Source organism: Marmota marmota, unplaced genomic scaffold (genome assembly GCF_001458135.2).
Source record: "Marmota marmota marmota unplaced genomic scaffold, marMar, whole genome shotgun sequence".
In the NCBI taxonomy this organism is placed as follows: Eukaryota; Metazoa; Chordata; class Mammalia; order Rodentia; family Sciuridae; genus Marmota; species Marmota marmota.
The window spans coordinates 39,214,404-39,237,510 of record NW_026000016.1 but is presented as its reverse complement, the minus strand read 5'-3'; the positions used below and the strand labels follow the sequence as shown (position 1 = coordinate 39,237,510).

General features: G+C 38.6%; 2 protein-coding genes across 5 annotated transcripts in view; both read left to right on the top strand.

The window, feature by feature from the left end:
- The window catches only part of C4bpb (complement component 4 binding protein beta), a 7,166-nt gene extending 2,662 nt beyond the window's left edge, over nt 1–4,504 (top strand). Inside the window, exons 4-6 of the mRNA XM_048809012.1 lie at nt 2,515–2,605; nt 3,768–3,886; nt 4,497–4,504. Coding sequence (XP_048664969.1) covers nt 2,515–2,605; nt 3,768–3,886; nt 4,497–4,504 — 218 coding nt within the window. The remainder of the gene's footprint in view (nt 1–2,514; nt 2,606–3,767; nt 3,887–4,496) is intronic.
- Nucleotides 4,505–8,776: 4,272 nt separating this feature from the next.
- The window catches only part of LOC107140596 (C4b-binding protein alpha chain-like), a 30,254-nt gene continuing 15,923 nt past the window's right edge, over nt 8,777–23,107 (top strand). The window contains exons 1-4 of one of the 4 annotated variants that reach the window (XM_048809515.1): nt 8,777–8,967; nt 16,072–16,241; nt 17,481–17,663; nt 18,848–18,947. In XM_048809515.1, coding sequence (XP_048665472.1) covers nt 16,079–16,241; nt 17,481–17,663; nt 18,848–18,947 — 446 coding nt within the window. In that variant the 5' untranslated portion in view covers nt 8,777–8,967; nt 16,072–16,078. Of the gene's footprint in view, nt 8,972–16,068; nt 16,242–17,480; nt 17,664–18,847; nt 18,948–23,107 lie in introns of all 4 variants that reach the window. The other 3 variants (XM_048809514.1, XM_048809516.1, XM_015483724.2) reach the window with 3 other exon arrangements.

Genomic DNA, 23,107 nt, shown 5'->3' with positions numbered 1-23,107 from the left:
CCCCCCCCTCGCCCCCTTCCTTCCTTTCTTTTCTTTTTTGTAGTACTAGGGATTGGGCTCCAGGGGACTCTACTGCAGAGCCACACCCCACCATGATTATTTTTTTCTGAATTGCCCAGGCTGGCCTGGATCCTCCTTGCCTCTTTCTCTTGAGCCTCAGGGAGCTGGAAATTAAAATTAGATACAAATATCTTACTAATCATATTAGCAAAAAAGAAAAAGTTAATTTCATCTAATATTACTCACAATATGAGTAATGGCCACTTATGTCAGTGAGATGTAATATTACACTCTTCGTATGTGACTTCTGTATCTACTAAGATAATAAATGGAGAAGAGCTTAAAGCACATACTTCATGAGCTCTCTTATGCGGGCACTTGGGAGTACCCAGAACATGCTTTTTGTACCACATCATGTATGTAATATAGCTTGACATGGGTTTGTAGTATTTCCTCATTTCTTCCAAATCTTTTACTCTTTTAATTTAGAAGTTTCTGCCCTGGCTCCCACATATAGCATCGTTTTTTGTGTTACTTAATTGCTCAGATCTTGGAGGAGCTTCTTAGGTCCCTGTAAAGCACATTATTTTGTGTTTAGATCTCAGATCAACATCATCTCCTTCAGTTCAAAACTGAACTTTTTAAAAGTTACCAGAACCCTCTCTAAACTGGAATTCCTCCATCAACTCATGGGAATCCTTTTTTATTTTCTCTGTACAGTCTTTGAACTCAGTCTTTTAGTTTTTACAAATTCTTTTAAAAACTTACTCAAGTGATACAATATAGAAAATAGAAGGAAAAAAATCATTACCTACAAGCCTATGGCATAGGGGAGGTTAGAGATAAGCATTAGGAAAATCTTGATATATTATTTACAGACCGTTTTTTTTTTTTGTCTGTGCATGTTTGTGTGTGACTGTTTTACAAAAATTGTGTTATATTGAGACCAGGGCAAAGGACAGGTAGCTGATTATCAAAGAAAAGGAAATGGGTAGATAGCACTCCCCATCACCCTATTGCTAACAGCCTCTGGGGGAGGGAAAGAATCATACTTTCCAACACAAGCAATCACCTCCTGGGTGACTCTCTTCCTGCCCTTTTGGCCACTTGTGGTCACGTAGGCAGAGTGGGAGGAGGGGACATGAGGAAAGAAAACCTGAAATCTATAAGAGAGGCAAGATACCCCTACTCCCTTGAGTACCAGCCCTGGACACCCTCCTCGCCAGAGGAGTCTCTCTCTCTCTGTTCTGTTTCTTAAGTAAATTTTACTTTTTGCTCTTTCCTAGGCATTTCTTAGGTGTTTAATCTTCAACATGAGGGAACAAGGACCTATCCTGATTTTCAAAACCGGTTTATATTATACATGCTTTTTTTTATAATTTTCTGATTTTACTCAAGCTATTTATTTTCAAGACCTTTAATATACCTTTTGTTCAGCCTTTAATTTTGATCACCAAGTTTAGCCTCATGCAATCTCAGAACTGAAAAAGACATTATAAATAACCTTATACATAATAATATTTAACCTAATTATCTTAAAATATTAGAAGTTTAAGATAATTCGAAATTATCTTGTTATATTAGAGGCTGAGCCCAGCCTTATGTCCCATGTCTGTAATATCAGTGACTTGGGAGACTGAGATAGGAGGATCCCAAGCTTGAAGCCAACCTAGTGAGACCCTGTATCAAAATGAAAAATAAATAAAATAAAAGGGGCCTGGGATGTAGTTCAGTAGTAAAGAACCCCTGGGCTCCATCCCCAGTACCAACAGAAAGATAGATCGATAAACAAACAAACAAATAAATAAAATATTAGAAATGGAGAGGGCCAAAATGATTTTTTTCATGCCAGGGAGTTTCTTTTCTGCCACTGAAAGAGACCGAATCGAATCGAATTTCACCACTCCTAATGTGTCATTTCCAGTTCTATAGACCTGTCCTCTTCAGCAGGTGTCAGCCCCATGGAGCTCACATCCTTCATCTCCTGTCTCAAGTTACTTCTGCCCTCACCTAGGGTCTAATTTTTATTTTCTTGTGCATTAACAAATAGCATCTCTACAACTTAAATTTCTTTTCCTTGAGCTCCTGCCAGTTAGAAAGTACTCCAGAATCCCTCACAATTCAGGGGATGAACCTGGGGAGGGCTTTTCCCCATGTACAGATCTGATCTTGTTTCTTTGTGGCACAGGCATTGACCCCAGGGGCACTCAACCCTTGTTCCCCCACTTCCCCACCACTACCTTTTTAAAACATTTGAGACAGGGTCTTCCTAAATTTCCCATGAACTGACAGTCCTGCCGCAGCCTCCCTTCTGAGACATGGGGATGACAGGTATGCTACAGGCTGGCTGAGAAATCTGACTTTGATGAGAAGGGAGTGAATGGAGAGCAAGTCCCCAGGTCCCTCTATACTGCTCTGGAGATGGCAGGTGCTGGCCTAGGCCGCTTGTGCGGGGTGGTTTGCACTCAGCATCACTGAATCTCACCACTGTCCTCTGGGACTCCTTTTCCTCAGGAGACAGTGACCCTCATGGGGATATATCTCACGGACATTGTGAAGGAGGAAATTCCGACTCGGGGTCTACCAGTTCTTCCTGTGGGGAGAGGTAAGCGCGGACAGCCTTTGAATATGAAATCTTGCTCTTGGGCAGAATTGTTTGAGGAATGACCCAGTCTGTGTCCAGCTAGTCCCCTGACAACCTCCTGCTTTAGGATTCTGGGCTCATTCCGATTTTGAGAACTGTGTTAGCTCGTTGTGGTCCTTCTCCAACCCCTGGAAAGCAGACTGATCCTGTTAGAATATCTTACGTATCCTCTTGAAAGTACCATTTTTTCCATCTCAGTTTTTTAAATGTTTTGGGCAGAGAGCGGTGGTGTATGCCTATAATCCCAGCAGCTCAAGAGCCTGAGCTATTCGGATCGTGAGTTCAAAGTCAGCCTCAGCAACAGCGAGGCACTAAGCAACTCAGTGAGACCCTGTCTCCAAATAAAATACAAAATTGGGCTGGGGATGTGGCTCAGTAGTTGAGCACCCTGAGTTCAATACCCACACTGCCCCCACCCCCCGCAAAAGTACGTTTTTCTAAGGAATCAAAGAACAAAAAAAGAAATTAAAAAAAAAACACACAGAAGTTCAAAAATATAAATATTTAGGGGCTAGACCTTGAAGCATTCCTAATTGCAGTCTAGCCTCAGTTTACACTGCCAGACTCCCACCTGATGGGTTGCCTAGCCTTTTCTTTTCCTTGTTTTATTCTTAATGAGTCACGTGGCTTCACTGGCAATTCAGTTCCATTGGACTTCCTTGGACTTTGAAGTCTACTTTTATGTTTTTCTGATTAAAAGCTACCGCTACTCATTAGCCCGTTCACTAAGATTTTTTTGAGGAGTATCTCTAACTTTCTACTGCTTTCCAGAGCTTACATGGCAGATGCCTTATTAGTTTATAGAATGATTAGCTACTTCTTCCCTCACTCTCCTTACCCAAAAACTCTGTGCAGGAATACACTAATTCAGAATTTCTCACCTCTCTGTTTTATGGGTGTCAACTCATCCCATGGATCCTCCCACTCTGCTTCCACCCCCCCCCCAGGAGAATGGTTTTACTTTATAACTGTTTTGTAATAATGAGATAAGCATGCATTACGGCTTGGGGCCGTAATGGGGCAGGGAGGTGGATTCTATCACAGCCTGAAATACAACTACCCAGGTAGCCTCACTTACTCTATTTTGAAAGTGAAAGGGCTAAATGTTCTAACTTCGGCTCAGGAACCACCCAGAGGGCCCACAGAAGCAGCTGGGCATTGATGGGGACCCGGGAAGTGTACTTACCTATGAGAGGATCCACAAACCATGTTTACAGACTGGGTTTGAGAAGGCATTGGTAAGTGGGGGCCGTTGTTTGTCTTATTCACAGTTGTGTCTCTGGGGCTTGGCCATTGTTTCTGGTTCATGTTCAGTTAATATCTTTTCAATTTGGTATAATGTTTTTGAATGGGTGGGCCTTGGCCTGACTATAGAAGGGGCCTCATAAACCACTGATTCACATTTCAATATAAGGACATTTCCATTTACCACCTTCATCACAAATACCTCATAAAGCCCTCATAAATACCTCATAATAATGGTAGGCATTATTGTCTCATGTGCTTTATAGAACAAGGTTCTTAAACTTAATGCCTGAGATTTGTAAGTACTACTCTGAAGAGGCTCTAAACTTCTTCTAGACTGCAACAAACGCTGAACAATTTGTTTTCCTTGAGATTCTTCTTTTAGACCATATTTATTACTGTGGAAATATTAAAATATTTTTATTAGGACAGAAAGTGTAAATGATTCATCATGTTGAAGGCCCAGATCCCACCTGAGCTCCATGGTTTTGACTCCTATCCCCATTCAGGGACCTTCTTGTTGCTTCCTGACTTCAGGGTGTAGAGCTGGATCTCATTCTATCAATTAAAACTTCAAAATAATTTGTTTTTTCACCTTGCCTTTCAGGAGAATAAGAACCCTTGCAGTGCCATAGAGAAATTTATGAAAAGATTGAAGGAAAGTGGTTTAACAATAGAAGAATTAAAATCTTCTCTGGAGATGAAAAAAGCTGAGTTGGAGGCAAAACTATTGTCGTAATGCAATAGCTGAGTAGACTGGTAATACAAATTTACTTATGAATAAATTTTCCTCTTGGTTCTGAAATTGGTATCAGTTTGTCTCTTATTGGGTTGAAATGCAACTTCATAGAAGGCAACTGCAAATGTATAATATACTGCATGTGTCTCTGTGTGTTTGTCTGTGCAAATTGTCATACTTAGAATGTGAAAAGACCAAGTGTGGTTGTTATCTGTTTAAGACAACATTTGGCACCACTTTGATGGACTGTGGAGAATTTAATTTCCTGTCTGCAAGGAGAAAGAGGAAGCTGGGATCTCAACTAAGACTGGACTTCATATGAGACATGAATTATGAGCCAAAAATTAACCTCAAATAACCCAAAATTTATGAGGCAAAAATTAACCTCTTATTCTGAAAAGATAGGGTCAGAACAGTTATATCCTTAAAATGACCCATTCAGACAGATGTAGAGTTAGGACCCCAGCTCTCTGCTACATCAGTTTTATGAAGCCAGATTTCTTGATCTTCTTCAATAATATTGCTTACTGCCTTTTGGATGGAACCCAGTCTTGCATTACCAGGAGGTTTGAGACAATGCAACACAAGTGAATATATTTTCTTCTTTTTTAGAGGATAGAAGAAATAAGAATCCTGAGGCTTTCCATCACAATGTCATATTGAGCTGACGCTATAGCCTTCTCCCATCCCTCAGCCTGACCCCCACTGTAGCACACAAGAAATCTGGATAAATTAAAGCCAAAATACTTGAGAGAGCTTGAAATAATGGAAAATCTCCAGGTGAAGTTACAAAGGAGAATAAGGACTCTTAAGTATCTTAGAGTATTTTAGTAGACACAAGACCAGTGTATTTAAGACAATATTTCAGGCTAGTAAAAATGAAGTAAATACTTTTCAGAGATCACTGTGCTGTGAGAGTACAGAAAAAGATCATTTCTGTCTGGGAAGAAAATTGTTAAGGAATATATTATAGTTATTTCGGCCTTTAAAAGTAAGAGAGACAAAAAGTAAGGAGGAGGATGTTTTGAGTGGAAATAAGTTTTTTAAAATGGAGCAAGAGAGCCATAAGTTTTTAAATCAAGTAAGTACACCGTTAGGATTAATCTAACTGTAGCAAATGATTTTCATTCGAAGGTATTTATTATATTATTGTCTCTAATAACTGTACTAGCAAGACCTTGTAAGTATTTGTCCAATTTTAGGAAAATATTTTACAATGTATAATAGATCCAATGTTATGTATCATTTTACAGTTATAATTATAAAGTAGTAGAAAATCTTGAAAATGTAATCTCAAGTAAAAATAGAATAATAATAAATAACATGATTATATTTATGTAAGACCTCCATTCTTGTGGCAAAGGACTGGACTATAATATACATAGATGAAAACTATTGTCTTAAAATGTTGAAATTATAGGCATTTATTCTCTTAAAGTACTTTAATGTTTTAAAATGAATTTTTTATAATATATTATATATTAAAAGCACTGTACAGAGGCAGGAAAGATGATTAGGAAACACTATGCAGTCTAAGTTGGCCTGAATTAAGCATGGGAAGTGGTAAGAGAAAAGACTGGAAAGATCAGTTAAAGATAGTTCAGAAGGTTTTGAATGGCACATTAGAGAATTTATTTTTTTTAGGCAATGAGTAGACATAGAAGACTTTCAAGTAAGGAAATAATAAGGACAGAGCATAGAAGAAGATTTTTCTCACAATTGTATATAGTATTGATTGAAGCAGAAAAAAAAATTGAGACTGAGAAACCAAAAAATGTGCTACTGCAATGGTCACCAGTTATGGTTTGAGAATGCCCCAAAGTTCATATGTTAGAAACTTAATCAACCCCCAGTGTGGCAGTGATGAGAGGTGGAATCTCTAAGAGGTGATTAGGTTATGAAAGCAGAGCCCTAATGAATGGATTGATATTATTGAATTACTTATTGCAGAGGTGGTTTCCTGCAATAGGGAAGGAGTTCTTCCCCTTTTCCTTTTCCTCTATCCCTGTGCTCTCTTGCCTTCCACCTTCCTCCATGAGATGATGTAACAAGAAGGCCCTTGTCAGGTGCCTCCCAAACTGTAAGACATAAATATCTCTTCTTAATAAAGTACCCTTTCTAAGGCATTCTGTTATAGCAGCAGAAAGCAGACTAAGATATCCACAAAGAGACAATGATAACCTGAACTGGTTTGACAGTAGCAGAAGTGAAAAGGAAGTAGCAGAAACGAGAAGCATTTTGAAACTCATATCATTCAGCTTGTTAATTGATGGAACGTTGGAGCATTAAGGAAAAAAAAAGGAGTTCAAAGTTGAACTTGAAATTCTGTGCAAGAATCTAGATTAAAGTTGGGATCACAAGGTGAAACTGATGGACAGTAAACAAGATATTTTGGATGTGCTGAGTGTGAGGTATATTGGAATATGTTCAATGGGCAACAACAACAACAACAACAAAAGTATGGAGTTTAGCAGAGGAATCAAAGATAAAGGTGTGGGATGGGATAATCCTCTCATTGGAAATAGAGTTGTGAGAGTAGGTAAATTTATTCAAATGGTGGAAAGAAAAAAAAATTAAAGGGACATGGAATGTTTCCACACTTAGAAATGAAGAGGAGGAAAAGGAAATAACAATAACTGAAAAAAGGATATTAGTAAGATAAGAGAATCAGGAAAATTTGGGGTAATAGAGGTCAAAAGAGAAGAAAGGTTTAGAAAGGAAACTGTCACCACTGTCAGAGCTACAGAGAAATTATAAGAAATAAAATAAAGAAATTTTGGATTTGGAGATAAGGACATGCCCCAGAGAAGTGTGTGGGTCTGAGGGTGGGTGGAAGTCAGATGGGAAGGCAAAATGGGGAGTGATTGATGAGAAAGAGTAGGCAGAAGGTACAGGTCCCACTTCTGAGAAGTGCAGCATCACACTAAAGAAGGAAAATGGAATTGGAGGTTTGGGCAAGATGGCGGGAGTAGGATGAGAGACACAGTAAAAATGAGAAGAAAAGAAGTCATTCTCTGAATCAGGAGTGAATAGGAGAGAAAATTGGACATGGATGGGGCTAATGTAGAATGATTTTAGTAAAGTGGGAAGCAAGATGATCTGCTGGGAACACGACAATTTGGTGACCTGGATAGAAAAATTTGCAGCCATTACAGTGGAAAGCAGGATGTGTTGGACAATGGTATTTTGGAGACCCAACTTAAAAGATGCCATTTTCTCCAATTTCACCCTCCTGTTGCACAGACCATATTCTCCCTCTACACTCGTGCTTGTCATCTCTCACCTCTGTGATAGAGCAGGGTCTTCTTTCCCTCTAATATCCTTCTCATCTTCCTCTAATACCTTCTACCTCACCAAGTCTGTTCTAAATCTCATGTCTTCCATCAACACCTCCTTGATGAACTCAACCTCTGTGGTTAACTCCTCCTTTTCAGAAGTCTTTGTGGCACTTTCAGTATTTTTTATGGAAAATTTTGCACTCTTAGAAAAACTACTTACAAAAGCTGTCCTTTGTGGACACAACTCTGAAGCTTTAGGGTGAATAGAGTAACTGGACAAAGTCAGAGCTTGGGGTAGCTTCCTAGATCTAAGTGATAGTAAACATAGCTACCCCCGATTGCATTCTTCTGAATAGCCATCAGTGACAGACCAGCTTCTGGTCTTTAGGTGTCCAATATATCATAGTAATGGTGGTGGGGGTGGTAGTTGACATTTGTTGAGCTCCAAGTATGTTCCAGGCATTTAGCACATAGCAAGAACTCAATGAATGTTTGAGAAATTCTCCACCTTTCACTTTGCCTTGGGATAGGATGGAGGACAGTGCAAGGCAAGACCCTCAGTCCCCAGAGCGCCTCTTGACTTCATGTCATGGAAACTAGATCATTTTGATGAAGCTTGTCTGAACCCTGCTGTATCCAAGGTTTCCAGATAGCTGGATTGCATCTTGCATAACCTTGTGTTTATGAAAAGAGAGAGAAGGAATTCTGGCATCATATTCAAATTACCTTCTTCACTTAGGGGAAATGGTTGGCAAAGGAGAAAATAAATGATTGCAACACGGTATCGAGAATGAGGGCTAGTAAAGAGGAGGGAGTTTAGGTAAATATTGCTGCCCTATTTCTGCTGTTAATCATTCACAGGGCCAGGGGAGAATTTCTGCTCATCCATCTTCATTCAACAATCCCTGACCAGCCAGCTACATGTCTGGAATTCAGGGACTTTTTGGTGAAGCAATTGCTAGTCAACTTTGGGATATTATGATAGACCCTAATCTTGGAAAGATCTAGGACTATAGAGATCAAGACTCCATCAGAGCCTTCTTCTTCCTCAGCTATTAAAGGTGAGTGGACTACTGAACACTTGGGGGATCTAGGGAGTAAGGTTGATGGTTTGACCCTGTAGAGAGTGCAGGACTGGAACAATAAGACAGATAAAAACTCAACAGTATTTTCAGCAGAAATCTTTGCAGAAGTATTGCATGAAGGGTGTTTGATTTGAAAAGTACTTTTAACCTGTTCTGAGCCTAGATTTTTAAAATTATAAATGGGGGAATAGTAATAATGTATGTTAATAAAGCAAAAAAGTAGTGTAAGACAATATTGCTCATGCTATTTTATCTAAGAGCTGGGTTTGTCTGTTGATTCTTCATCATCTCCTCACAAAGAGGAGTGGAGGCAAGAAGCCAATCTGACTTCCCAAGTGGAACCGTAAGAGACCTGGTTTTTATCGTCCGTACTCTGAAAATTGGTGCAATTTCATTAGAATGAAATTAGATTTTATTAACTTCTTCAAATTTCCATTGCTGACAGTAAAGTCCTTTAGATTTGGTAATGGAAGACATTGGTCAGCCTCCCAGCTAGTTTTCTCCCTCACTTTCCAAATTTGGCAATGTTGATTAGCCTTCCTTCTTGTAAGTCTCTTCTCCCTTGGTTGGACAGGGCACCATACTGTTTTGGTCCTCATTTTACTTATGTCTTTGCTGACTCTTATACTGTCCCTAAATATGGTGCTACTAGGAGAATGAAAAGTAGAGCATACGGAAGTGACAGAAGCATCCAATAAGGTCTGCATTCAACTTAGAGGTACCTTTGACTGTAATATGAGCAAAGAAGGAAGACGTTGACAGAGAGATAAGGAGGTTCCAGGAACGGTGGGGTGTGGAAGCAAGTTCTTTCTGAAGTTTGTAAACAATGTGATTGAGAGCCCAGTGTAAGGAAGGAGACTCTGCCTGAGACTAGGGACAAATATTATCTTTCTCCAGAGGCAATCTGAATTTATTTATTTATTTATTTTAATGAATTCTTTTTTTAATATTTATTTTTTAGTTGTAGTTGGACACAATACCCTTATTTTATTCATTTATTTCTATGTGGTGCTGAGGATCGAACCCAGTGTATCCAATGTGTGAGGGGAGCGCTCTACCGCTGAGCCACAGCCAAAGCTCCCAGGCAATCAGAAATTTAAAAAGGGGAATTCAGACAAAAGAAATACATTAACTTAAAAGAGAATCACTAAAGAAGGAAAAATTTAGGGATGGAAGATTTTCCCAATGTCTCTCAAATTGTACTGCATTGTTAAGTGCTGACATTGCTTTTTACGAGACACCCACTATGTTGACCATAGTTCTTGAGTTGGTTTCATTTCCTTAGGGAACAAACAGAGGACAATATCACTGAACTCTGCGGCATTTGCTAGAGTCATCTCAGCTTTTTATCGGGCAGTTACAGAATTGGTAGGCAATATAATAGATACCTAAGTTTAAGTCACCTTTTAGAGATGAGGAATCTGAGTTCTAAGAAGCTGATTGTAGCTTCCTGAAGATCACAGAATTAGATTGTGGCATCTCTAGAACTCAAGCTCAGTTCTCCTCAACTCACAAGTCCTCCATCCCCACGCTCTGTGGTTTGCTGATCTCTTTGCAAGTTCTGCTGAGTTACCCAAAGAGCAGCTGAGGAAGTAAACCAGGACATCTTGAGAGTTCATGAGGAAAGTCTAAAGCCTGGTTCTTCTCTCTGCCAAGTTGACAAGGCACATCACACACATTCTTTCCTTTGGTCCTCAGTGAGATAGGTAACTTTTCTCACTCTGAAGGTAAAACTAAATTGAGCTTCATTTTACAATTATTGGATAGCTATAATACATCAGTTACAATACCAGGTTGGAGATAGGAAGTTGAATAAATGCCTTCCTTGACTTTAGGGTATCACAATATATTTTAAGAAACAATAGTAAATACACAGTTACAATATAAAGTGGTGTTCAAGTAAGGTATTAGGAAAGTAGTAGGGATACAGGGAAGACATTGACTTTTCTTGATGGAGGCAGGCAATTCTTCAAGGAGGTGACATTTGATCTAGGTAGTGAAAAAAGGAGGCACCAAAGGTAAGAACATTTGTACAAATGCTTCCAAGGTGTTTTCAGATTTGTTTGTTTTTAATTCAGAATGTGTTTTGAGAAAGGTGAATACCTTCATTAGGTAGAAGCATTATTCTATTTGCAAAAGAGGCAAGTAGGAAGTTTGGAGACAAATGGGGACCTACAAGGATTGGGGACCACATAAATGTTTAAGCAGAGTGACAATGTCAGTTGCTTTTTAGAGACATTATTTATCAATATAGAAGCTAGCTACAAATGTTTGGAGGTTTTTGCAGAAGTCTGGGGTGGGGTGAAGGGAATTATGAGAACTTAAACTTGGAAGTAGAACATAGGACAGAGTGACAGATTCTAGTGCTCCTGCTCTGGCCATCTTGACAGGACTCGGTCATTCTGAACATGCAAAGCTGGCACAAGACGAGAGATGATATGCCTGACTCAGGGTTCTCATCTGGGAGATGGGTGGTATCTTGTTACTTCAGCCCAAACAGAAAACAGAGGTAAAGCAGGAAATTTAATTTGAGATATGTTGGATTCAAAGTGCCTAAGAGATACAAATGACGTGGTTGAAAAATCTGAACTTTGATAATAGAAACTTAAATTTTAAAAAGGAGTTTTTTTTGCTTAAATAAGAAATCTAACAGCGTCCCAAGTTTTGGTTTACATTCAGGGTTTCAGGTGAAGAGGAAAGTATAATTATGTATTTCTGGATATACAAAGAAAACTCATAAATGTTTGTAACTTTTGGGAAAGAGAAATTATTTAAATATTATCCCAGACAAAAACTAATTTGTTAAGATAACTAGTAAGAAGTACGTATTTCCTAAAGTTAAAGGTTACTTTCAAGCAGCAGAACAACCATCTCTAAAGTCTAGAAAACGCTTTTGTGGGAAATAACATTTGCAAAGTCAGTTTTACCATGCAGATATTATCTGCTCTTCTGCAGTTGCAGGGGAAGAGGAAATATTTCCTCCTAACTTTGCTAAAATTTCTTTCACCAACTTAGGAAAGACATAGTTTTAAGGTTTAGCACAGATATTTCACTAATTAGCAACCAGAATAAAGAAGACAGGCTTGAATGACTTAAAACTTACATGTAAGGAGATTCAAATGGGGCAGAATAAGGTAATTATTAATAATTAAATTTAAGGAGCTCATACGTTTTTATATCTGTAGAAGCATTTGGGCCCAGAGGTCTATAAGTGACGCATGTCTGATGATGAGGGTCATAGGTATGTGTGAATTCCTCCCAGAAGAAGGTTGAGAGTAAGACAGAAATAAACTCAAGGTAGCCCTTGGGACACCAGCGTCTCTCTGCTCTGGGTGTCACATTGGGTCTCAGTGTGCCAAGAGCCACAGAGGATATCAGACCGAGGGCTTCTGTCCCCATGTTGGTGGCTTTCACTCTGCACTGGAGTGTAAAGTTCCCCCTGGTGATGCAATCCATTATTCAGATCATTCTGAAGATGATGTTTTTGAATTCTAGGCACTCTTCTTCTTGGCAGAGTAACATCCCACGCCAATTCTAACATCTCTTCTGAATGTTTACTATGTGCCACCCAAACACCATCAAGTCCCTCTCAGCAATTCCTAAAGACATGTATGATTATTACTCTCATTTTTTTTCATTTGTTCTAATTAGTTACACATGACAGTAGAGTGCATTCCGATCATTCTCATAACAGAGGAAATGGGTGTGGAGGGGCTCAATGTCTTGCCCACAGGCACTTGGTTCCTACATGGTGGAACCAGAATTTAAACTCACAGCATCTGGGTCTGAATCCAGATATAGTCCCAAGGTACTGGGAACACTGCCCTCCTCTGTCCCTAGCTCTGTGGCTGTGGCCTCAGAGTGAGACTGAGATAAAGGGAGTGAAATAACTTCCTCATCATGGTGTCATGTCTGTGTGTCTGTTTCATAACCCATGGAGGGAGGAGAATTAGTTTTTGTTTATTCTTTCCCTCTTTCATTGCCCCTCCCTTACAATCGGTTGATGATTTGATGACTTAAGGTTAGTGATGTAAAAGGGCTTAGCATAAAATTGGTCAATTTTCTTTAAAATACAGATGTGTGACAGGTATGTTGGAACATGTAGCAGTTCAGGAGGCTGAGGCAGGAGGATCACAAGTTCAAAGCCTGCCTCAGCAACTTAGTGAGACCCTAAGCAACTTAGTGTTGTCTCAAAATAAAAAATAAAGAAGGGCTGGGAATATGGCTCCATGGTTTAGCACCCCTGATTCAATCCCTGGTCCCAACAAACAAACCATCGTATAAAACCCCTGAAACAAACTCAAAATTAAAAAACAAATAGTGTGGATATCAAACAGTATTATGTTAGCTTTTTACCACGGTGACCAAAATACCCAATAAGAACAACGAAGAGGAAAAGAAGTTAATTTTAGCTCAAGGTTTTAGAGATTCAGTCCATGGTAGGCTGACTCCATTGCTCTGGTCTGAGGTGAGGCAGAACATTATGGCAGAAAAGTGTGGCAGAGGGAAGCTGCTCTGTTCATGGTGGTCAGGAAGCAGAAAGGAGAAAGTTGAGGGAAGATGGCCCCTTCCAGGGCACACCCCCAGTGACCACCTCTTTCAACCACCCTCAGTCTGCCTACAGTTACCACCAGGTCAGTACATTCAAACTAGGATGGACTGATTAGGTTACAGCTCTCACAATCCAATCATTTCACTCTGAACATTCCTGCTTTAACACAGGAGCTTTGGGGGGACACCTCATAACCAAACCAAAACAAGTATCATTTCTCTTTGAGACATATTTCAGCACTAGGTGCTTTGGGGTGTGCATTAATCAAACATACACTGAGGAATTTGACTTTGTGTGCCACATTGCTAGGTACTGTGTAGGGCAGCAATGAATAGATGGCCACCCTCTGACTTAAGGCATTTATAATCTAGTGGGGATGATAGACCTGAGATGTTTGTTGCAAGCCAAGTCAGTGGAGAGTTATAAATACAAAACTGTACTTGGTACATGGAGGCTGACCTGGAAAACAAGGGGACATTGGAGAAAGGACTGGCAGAATAAGTAGAAGCTAAAGAGGAAAGAGAGAGGGTGGGTGATGTGGGGAGGGGTAGGAGGTAGGAAAGTCAAGAATCCTGGTTGACTAGAACAGGTCATATGGAACCCAGTGACTCAGTCCAAACTACTGACAAGTTAGTCACCAAAGCTGATTGAGTGACTACTACTTCCTAAAGGTCGATTCAATGGAACCAATTTGCTGAATATATCAAAATTTCATTTTACATAACATTGCTTAGGAAATATTTAGAATAAATTTAATGATTACAAATATATTCTTTTAAAATACAGCTAATGAATATTTTTGCAGCATTTTAGCTATCTGAGTTCAATTTCTTAAAGCTAAGGATTTAAGCTATAACTGTAGTCATAAATATTTTTTCTGAAGATAGTCCACATATATATTTTTCTCATGAATATAACAAATGCAATAATTCATATGGGAAATTTTCACTTTATATTATCCTTTTGACTTTTCATCATCAAATTCTTTTGTCAACACATCTGTATTTTTAATATCATCAGTTTCATGGAAATTCAATACGATATCAAATCTACTGACATATCAAATTTAAAGAAAATTATTGGCTTCATAGCTCATAGAAGTATTTATTGGGTAGGAGAAATTTATCATATTTTGTAAATTTCACAGATGATTTAGTGGGCTAGCCTTCATGTTATGCAACTTGCCTTTCTCTCTACTGTCTTGAGCTTCACCAGATTGCAAGGGCAGAGAAAAGAGAGACTAGAGATGGGGAGGGGCTGCTAGGGAATGAGTGGGGGAATGGAGGTAGAGAGAGAGTACGAGCCAGAGAAAGAGGGAGAGACTCTTCCCAACCTCATTAGACCACATGGATTCATGTAGTATAAATTCTGCAAGCATATTTCAGTCAACAAATTCATCAGGTAAATTCTTCAGTAGGTGTATACATGCATTGACAGATGTCCTGGTGGCTGCCTATAAAGCTCATGGGAAAGAATGTGTGCCCATGCCTTACAACAGGTGAAGGAATGACTTCACAACTGAGTTTTAGTTTCCAGGTATCTTTACTCCATGCAGAACCTTGGTCCCTCCACATTGTGTGAAGGAACCCACTACGAACTACTACCACCCCCATAATGTGGGAGAGAAACATCTTCTAGAGAAATATTGAGGGAAGCCCCTTTTCTTTCAATACTAGGGATTGAACTCTGAGGATCTCTAACACTGAGCTACATCCCTAGTCCTGTTTACTTTTTCTTTGTGAGACAGGGTTTATTTAAGTTGCCCAGGCTGGTTTTGAACTTGCAATTCTCCTGCCTCAGCCTCCTGAGTAGCTAGTATTACAGGCATATACCACTACATCCAGCTGAACTCCCTCTTCTTAAATGGCCATGAGCTTAGTATGAATTATAAACACAAGAGAGTGCTGAAACTCTGGTGCTATTTCCTTGTTCAGATCATTTGCATGGCTCAGCTGGTAGTTTGCAATGTCATCTTAATCAACCTCTCTGTTTCTTTTCTGTCTCCTTCTGCCATAGCGATCTTAAACCACACAATTGTGTTACACCTTAGCTAAAAACAAATGCACAAATCAAAAACTAAAACAAAAATGAAAAACAATGACTCTTTATTCCCCAAAGAGTAAAATCTATGAATTCTTAAACTTGACTCTCACAGCCCCTTCAGACATAGCTAAAAGTTTCCCCCTCCTATCCCCTTATCACAGACACTACTAACATCCCAAACAGAAGAATTATCTGCTATTCCCCTAGTATGACCTGCATTTATCCTCTAACTTCACAGCATACCTAGCTCAGATGTGGCCCCCTCTCTCTCTTCCTCTCTCCACTTGCAATTCATCTGTCTTCTAAGAGGATACTTCTGCACAGGCCATCCCCCACTGTCTTGTCTTGGTATGATGTTTATGCTCTTTTTTCTTTCAATTTAGGCTGCAATTTCCTTGAAGACAGGGATCCCATGGTATTTATTCTACTGCTTTATGACAAGTAGGAATTTAATGAGTACTTATTAAATTGAATTCTTTCAGCAGAAAAAAAATGCCAGAGAAGTGGCAGGTCATGTGCCCCCCAAGACCACCAAGTGGAACCCATCATAGAAAGGGGGAAATGGCAACCTGGGCCTTCTGTAATCTGTGGAGAGTCTCTGATCCAATTCTGTTCCAAATGACCTTGGTCGCTGCTCTGTTGGTTACTGTTCATGGTGAGTAGTGGGAGACAGGTTCAGATGGGCAACAAGAAAATCGAGATCATCTACATGTTCAAGTAGACTGAAAGAGAACTGACTAAACTTCCAGCAGCAATTCAGTTTCAGCCACAGAATTTATTTGTCCAACTGGAATTCAGAGGAATTTGCTTTATACATGAAAGAGACAATTTTCTAGATATTTTCTCCTAGAATTTCTTTTCTAGGAGTTTCCAAAACAATCAGTCTCCCACCATGACTTGAAACAAATTTATATTGTCTGTCAGTCCAGCTGAACAATTCCACTGTCTGTGGTTTTATTCAGAAAGGAAAACTGAAGATTATACTTCTATTGTGTCTCTAAAAAGGTAAATCAGTCCCGTTTTATTCTCTTTCCACATTTTTCATTGGTGCACTATAGTTGTACATCATCATGGGAATTGTTGTTTCATATTTGTACATGCACACAATGTAATTTGACCAACATAACTCCCTAACACTTCTCTCATTAAGTAGGATTAAGATTTTTATGTTTCAAGGACACTAAGCCTCCTCCTCCATATCATTCAAAATCCAAAAGACACAGAGAATATTTATTTTAAAATGTGTTATTCATACACATCTTCCAGCCACCCAGTTTTCTTTTCATGAGGTTGCTGACCTTATGTCATGTTATTTTTAATGAAATAATACATTTCTGTTGAGGCTGACTTGTGGGGATTTCTGGCTTAGCATAGGTACATTGAGTCAGTACAGATGAAGAATCCAATAGGCTTGTAAAATTCATGGCTGTCGTCCTTTTTAGATAAATTATCTGATATATTGTAGAGAAAGGACAAATTTATGCCTTTAATTATTATCGTTATCAGCAAGCATAGTACTGATCACTCACTGGATTCATTGAACAGAGAGCCTCGTGGGAGTTCCAATATTTCTCTTTTTTTTTTTTAAAGAGAGAGGGAGAGGGAGAGGGAGAGAGAGAGAGAGAGAGAGAGAGAGAGAGAGAGAGAGAGAGAGAATTTTTTAATATTTATTTTTCAGTTTTCGGTGGACACAACATCTTTATTTTATTTTTATGTGGTGCTGAGGATCGAACCTGGGCCGCACGCATGCCAGGCAAGCGTGCTACCGCTTGAGCCACATCCCCAGCGCCCAATATTTCTCGATTGTCTTTGCTCTACAATCATACTACTAGAACCCTGAGATGATGTGTCTCAAGATATAATATTTGGTGCTTCTTGTCATTTTGATGTTCAGGCAAATGTGGTCCCCCACCCAATCTAAGCTTTGCTTCTCCAATAAGTGCACCGAACCAGACAGAATTCAGAACTGGTTATAGTCTGAGCTATGCCTGCCGCCCTGGCTACAGTAAGACAAGTTCAAGTTCCCAAGTTTCCTGTGCATATACTGGCAAATGGAACTATGATGTCTTCTGTGTCAGTAAGTATCAATGTTTATTCTTCTTGTTTTGCTTTTTTCCAGCTTTGCAAAATTGTCTCAGGATCAAAACTTCTGGCTTAGAAAACATCCAATTTGTCAACTATTGGTTTCAATGGGATTCATGTAACCACGTTTGAAAAACAGAACATAATAAAGCAGAAACCTTAGGAGTTGGCTGTTTACATTGAAAAAGAATTCCAATTTATAGGAAGTGATTCAACAAGCCCTTCTTTTAAGAAATGAACCACCAACCTTGCTTTGATATGTTGAAAAGTTCAAAACTGTTTTGAAAAGTTATAAAAAATTAAGTGGCTAGAAAGTGGTAATGCAATTGCCAAAGTATTCTCACCCAACATATCTGCTGGGTCTATGGAGATGATTCCCTGTCAGTGGGTGATGCCTCTGTGATGTTTTCCAAAAGAAAGGGCATATGAATTAATACCTTGTCTTTTGGTTTCCTTTTGTAACCAAGGGTTACTAGAGTCCAAGGCCAGAAACCTGACTCCAGGGAACCAATAAATCAGGTCAGGCCACTGTCTCCAGAAAGTAAAGGTGAAAGACAGGCGAGGAACTTTCAGGAGTGCAGCCATACTGGGAAGAGATGGGGCACTCATGTCCTCAGCCCTGTTTTCAAGGGGCTGACAATGACTTTGAGGTTTTATAGAAAGGAAATAAGGGCAAAGGTTGGGTGTCTGAAGAGCTGGAGGTTTTTCACAGCTAACCAGGTGATATTGACCATGTGTGCTCTGGACCATCATTTTCTCAGGATTCGTCAGTGGAGCCATAGCTCTGAGGCATCATGAGATGTTTATCCATCAGACCTGTTTGTTGCTTTTGGAATCCAAGTAGACTCAGAGCAAAGGAGACAGATGCAAAATGGAAACAGAGATGCCAACTCTGTAATTCTGCTTTTAGCCCCCTCTAGGATATTTTCAGGCAAAAGTGAAGTATCTAAGCCTTTGTTACACAAGGACACATGGTTCTTGGTAAAATGTGTACCATAAAAAAATGAGATAAAATTTCATGGCATTGTTCCTCCAAATTAAAGTAAGTTGGGTTCAGAAATAAGTATGAATCTTAACATTTGGATTTTTCTGGATGCAGAGGTAGAATTTGATCATTCAATTTTGTTTTCTAATGCGAGATCTTAGAGTCACTAATTATCATTTTAAATTTTCTCTCAGAAAAACGATGCAGTAATCCAGGAGATTTACCTAATGGGCGTGTGGAAATTAAGACAGATCTCGCTTTTGGATCACAAATAGAATTCAGCTGTTCAGAGGGGTGAGTAAGAGTAGTCTGAAAACAATACTTTAAATTACTATTTTTTTCTTTTCTTTTAAATTTTATCTATTTATTCTAATTTGTTATATATGACAGCAGAATGCATTTCAATTCATAGTACACTTATAGAGCACAATTTTTCATGTCTCTGGTTACACACAAAGTAGAATGATACTACTCATGTCTTCATACATGTACTTGGGGTAACGGTGTTCATCTCATTTCACTTCTTTCCTGCTCTCCTGCCCCCTCGCTTGCCCTTCCTCCCCTTTGCCCTATCTAAAGTTCCTGCATTCCTCCTATGCTCCCCCTCCCCCATCGCTATTATGGATCAGTATCCTCACACCAGAGAAAACATTCTGCATTTGGGATTGGTTTACTTCACTTAGCATAATATTCTCTAACTCCATTCATTTACCTGCAAATGCCATGATTTTCTTTTCTTTTAATGTTGAGTAATATTACTAATTTTTAAATTAGAATAGCTAATTAAAATAGCTAATGTGTTCATATATTCCAAATTTTAAAATGACATGAAAAGGTATGCAGTAAGAAGTCTCTTATTCTATCTCCATATACTCCATTTCTTCTTTCTTCAAGCAAGGATTTCCTTTTATTGGTTTCTCCTGCATCTTTCTAGTGTTTCCTTATTCTACTGCAAGCTAAGAAATTAGCATATATTCTTCTTTTCCCTCTTTTCAACCACAAATGTAGTTTTTTTTTTAAATTTTTTATTGTTGGTTGTTCAAAACATTACATAGTTCTTGATATACCATATTTCACATTTTGATTCAAGTGAGTTATGAGCTCCCATTTTTACCCCATATACAGATTGCAGAATCACATCAGTTACACATCCATTGATTTACATATTGCCATACTAGTGTCTGTTGTGTTCTGCTGCCTTTCCTATCCTCTACTATCCCCCCTCCCCTCCCCTCCCCTCCCCTCTTCTCTCTCTGCCCCCTCTACTGACATTCATTTGTCCCCCTTGTATTACACAAATGTAGTTTTGCATCTTACTTCGCTATTGCACTGATCAGTATATATTGGAAAAATTTCATGTTTATATATAGAGAGTTTCTGCATTAATTTTTGCTTACAACAGTACAGAATTTTATTGTGTAGATGTGTCAAGAGTTAACCCCTTTGATGGATCCATGGGTGTTTCTAGTATTTTGCTATTCTGAACAATGCTCTGATGCATTTACTTATGCGTATATAAATTTGTACAAATGTAGTTACACAACACCATTGTGCAGAAGCAATCCAGTTTCCTCTCAGTGGTCAGGATGAATAACCCCAACCATCATAACCTCCTCCTTTCCTATTTATTCACTTGTATGAGGAGCCAGAATTGACAGGTGAAAACTTTTAGTTTGGAATTGCCAGGTAAAACCCAGGATGTCCAGTTAAATTTCAGACAAATGATTTTATTATAAGTATACTCCATGCAATATTTGGATCACACACTAAAAAAACTGCTGTTTACATGGCACTCAAGTTTAACTTGAAAAGTAAACATCCTATCTTTCTTTTCTTTGTTACTGGGAATTGAACCCAGGGGTACTCTCCCACTGAGCTACATCCCTAGTCCTTTTTCCTTTTATTTTTGATTTTGAGATAGTGTCCTATTAAGTTGCCCAAGTTGGCCTTGAACTTGTGATCTTCCTGCCTCAGCCTACCAAGTAGCTAGGATTACAGGCTTGTGCCACCTGTCTAGCTATCCTATCTTTTTATTTACTGAATCCTGACAACTCTTTTATTGGAACTCTTGCTGTCTACCATGGTACTTCTACCCCCATAGAGAATTTTGCCTATTTCTATTTCAGAATTTACTGAGGTTTTAGGGTACATCATGAATATATGGTTGGTTTTCATCAATAGTCCATAGGCACTTCAAATGAAGGCATATTTTTATTATATATATTCATGTATCTGAAATATACATATTTCAGATCTACTTTTTTTGTTTGGTAGCAGGGATTGAACCCAGGGTGCTTAACCACTGAGATATATCACCAGTCCTTTTATTTTGAGACAGGCTCTTGCTAAGTTGCTTAGGGTTTTGCTAATTTGCTGAGGCTATTCTTGAACTTGTACCTCAGCCTCCAAAGTCACTAGCATTACGGGCATGTGCCACAACGCCCATCTCAGATCTACTTTTTTGATAATGGCTTTTTTGAATCTTTTGTTAGGCCTTCTTTTTATATGCCTTATTATCTTTATTATTGATTTGCTTTTTTCTTTTCTTTTCTTTTCTTTCTTTTTTTTTTTTTTTGGAGAAATGATCTCCTTATATAGCCCAGGGTGGTCTTAAACTCACAATCCTCTGTCTCAGCCTACTGAGTAGCTGGGATTATAGGCATACACCACTCTACACTAGGCTCTTTATATACTTTAAACAGAAATATAGGAATTAAAGTAAAATAATAACTTTTATAACTGTATTATAAAATAATAGTATAAATAAATTAATGATAATTGATAGCATAGCTTGACTGTTTTGCTTATAGCCCATGTTTTTTTTTTGTTTATTAAAATGGCTACCATATATTTTGGTACATAGAGGGTTTTTTTTGCGGGGGGGTGGGGGGTGGGCAGGGATTGGACTTATGGGCATTCAACCACTGAGCCACATCCCCAGACTAATTTTATATTTTATTTAGAGACAGGATCTCACTGAGTTGCTTAGCACCTTGCTTTTGCTGAGACTGGCTTTGAACTCAAGATCCTCTTTCCTCAGCTTCCTGAACTGCTGGCTCATGTTGCTCTACATGAGGAAAAAGATCTTCAAAATTATAAAGTACCTGTCTTTGTATGATTTAATCATTTTAGTTCTGATGTCTGTTCCATGGGATGTTAAAAATCATTATCTCTTTTTTTGGTTTGCATTTACTTTGCCCTTCCTTAATATGTTTGAAATATATTATAGGTTTGTCTCCTGTATGCAACATAGAGTTGAATTTAGTTCCAACTAAAACCTATTTTATCTTTCAGTAAGATACTAAAGCCCAATTACATTTATTGATATGAGTGATGCCTATAAACTTGGTTTTGTCATACTATTTCATGTATGGTGATATATGTATGTAGGCATATGTACATTTATTTGTTATTTAAAATATGGAAAGATATAGATATGATATTTAGGAAGGTTTGAAATTTGGATCTAGTGGCTATCTTTATAAATTTATATTTATGTATCATTATTCCAGTTTATCTTGAGGCAGTTTAAATTTATTACTTGAAAGCAACAATAAATTTGCATTCTCTCCTCCCTTCCTACCCCTTCTGTCTTTACCAGTAAATTTGTTATTCATATATCTTATTATTTATTTTGTATTTAACATTAGAGTCAAATATAATTATATGTCTACAGGTTGATTTCACTCCTAACTCTTGGAAATGAGGCCATGAGGAAATGTGTTTTTCTTCTACTCTCTTCCTCATCTCTTATTTTTGATAGTTTTAGCATTCCACTGCTGTCTCAGCATATAACATTTATATTTCACTCAATAACTCTTAGCCCCATCTTGGATTTTGTCTTTGATCCAATGTTCACTACCATTTTGTTTTGATTTGTTTCCGTTTTTGGCTAAAGTTGCCCCTGTTGTCTCTTGATTAGAGTTGGTCCTGTAGTGGTTTCCTAAAAACTGAAACAAAATAACCTGTGCCCCACCACCTCCCACCAAAAAGTGTAAATTATTCCTTGAGCTATTGTAGGTTTTAGTGTATCAGAAGAATGTACACTGCAGAGATAGTGTGGCTGGATATAAGTACTTTCCAACCAGGCACAGTGGCTTGCAATCTGTAATCCCAGCAATTAGGGAGGTTGAGGTGGGAAGATGGAAAGTTCAAGGCCAAGTCTCTGTAACTTGGTGAGCCCCTCTCTCAAAAACCAAACCAAAACAAGCAAGCAAACAGAAACTCAACCAAACACACACACACACACACACACACACACACCCCACGGGGGGCCGGGGGGACAACAACACTACAGAGCTGGGGACTTAGCTCAGTGGGAGTGTCTCTAGGTTCAATCCCTAGCACTAAAATATTTTCATTTCTTGGATATCCTGTAGGTATTGCAGCAATATTTTTTAGTGGCAAATATTGCTGTAGAAAACTCAGATGCTGACCTCAGTTTCTTTCTCTTC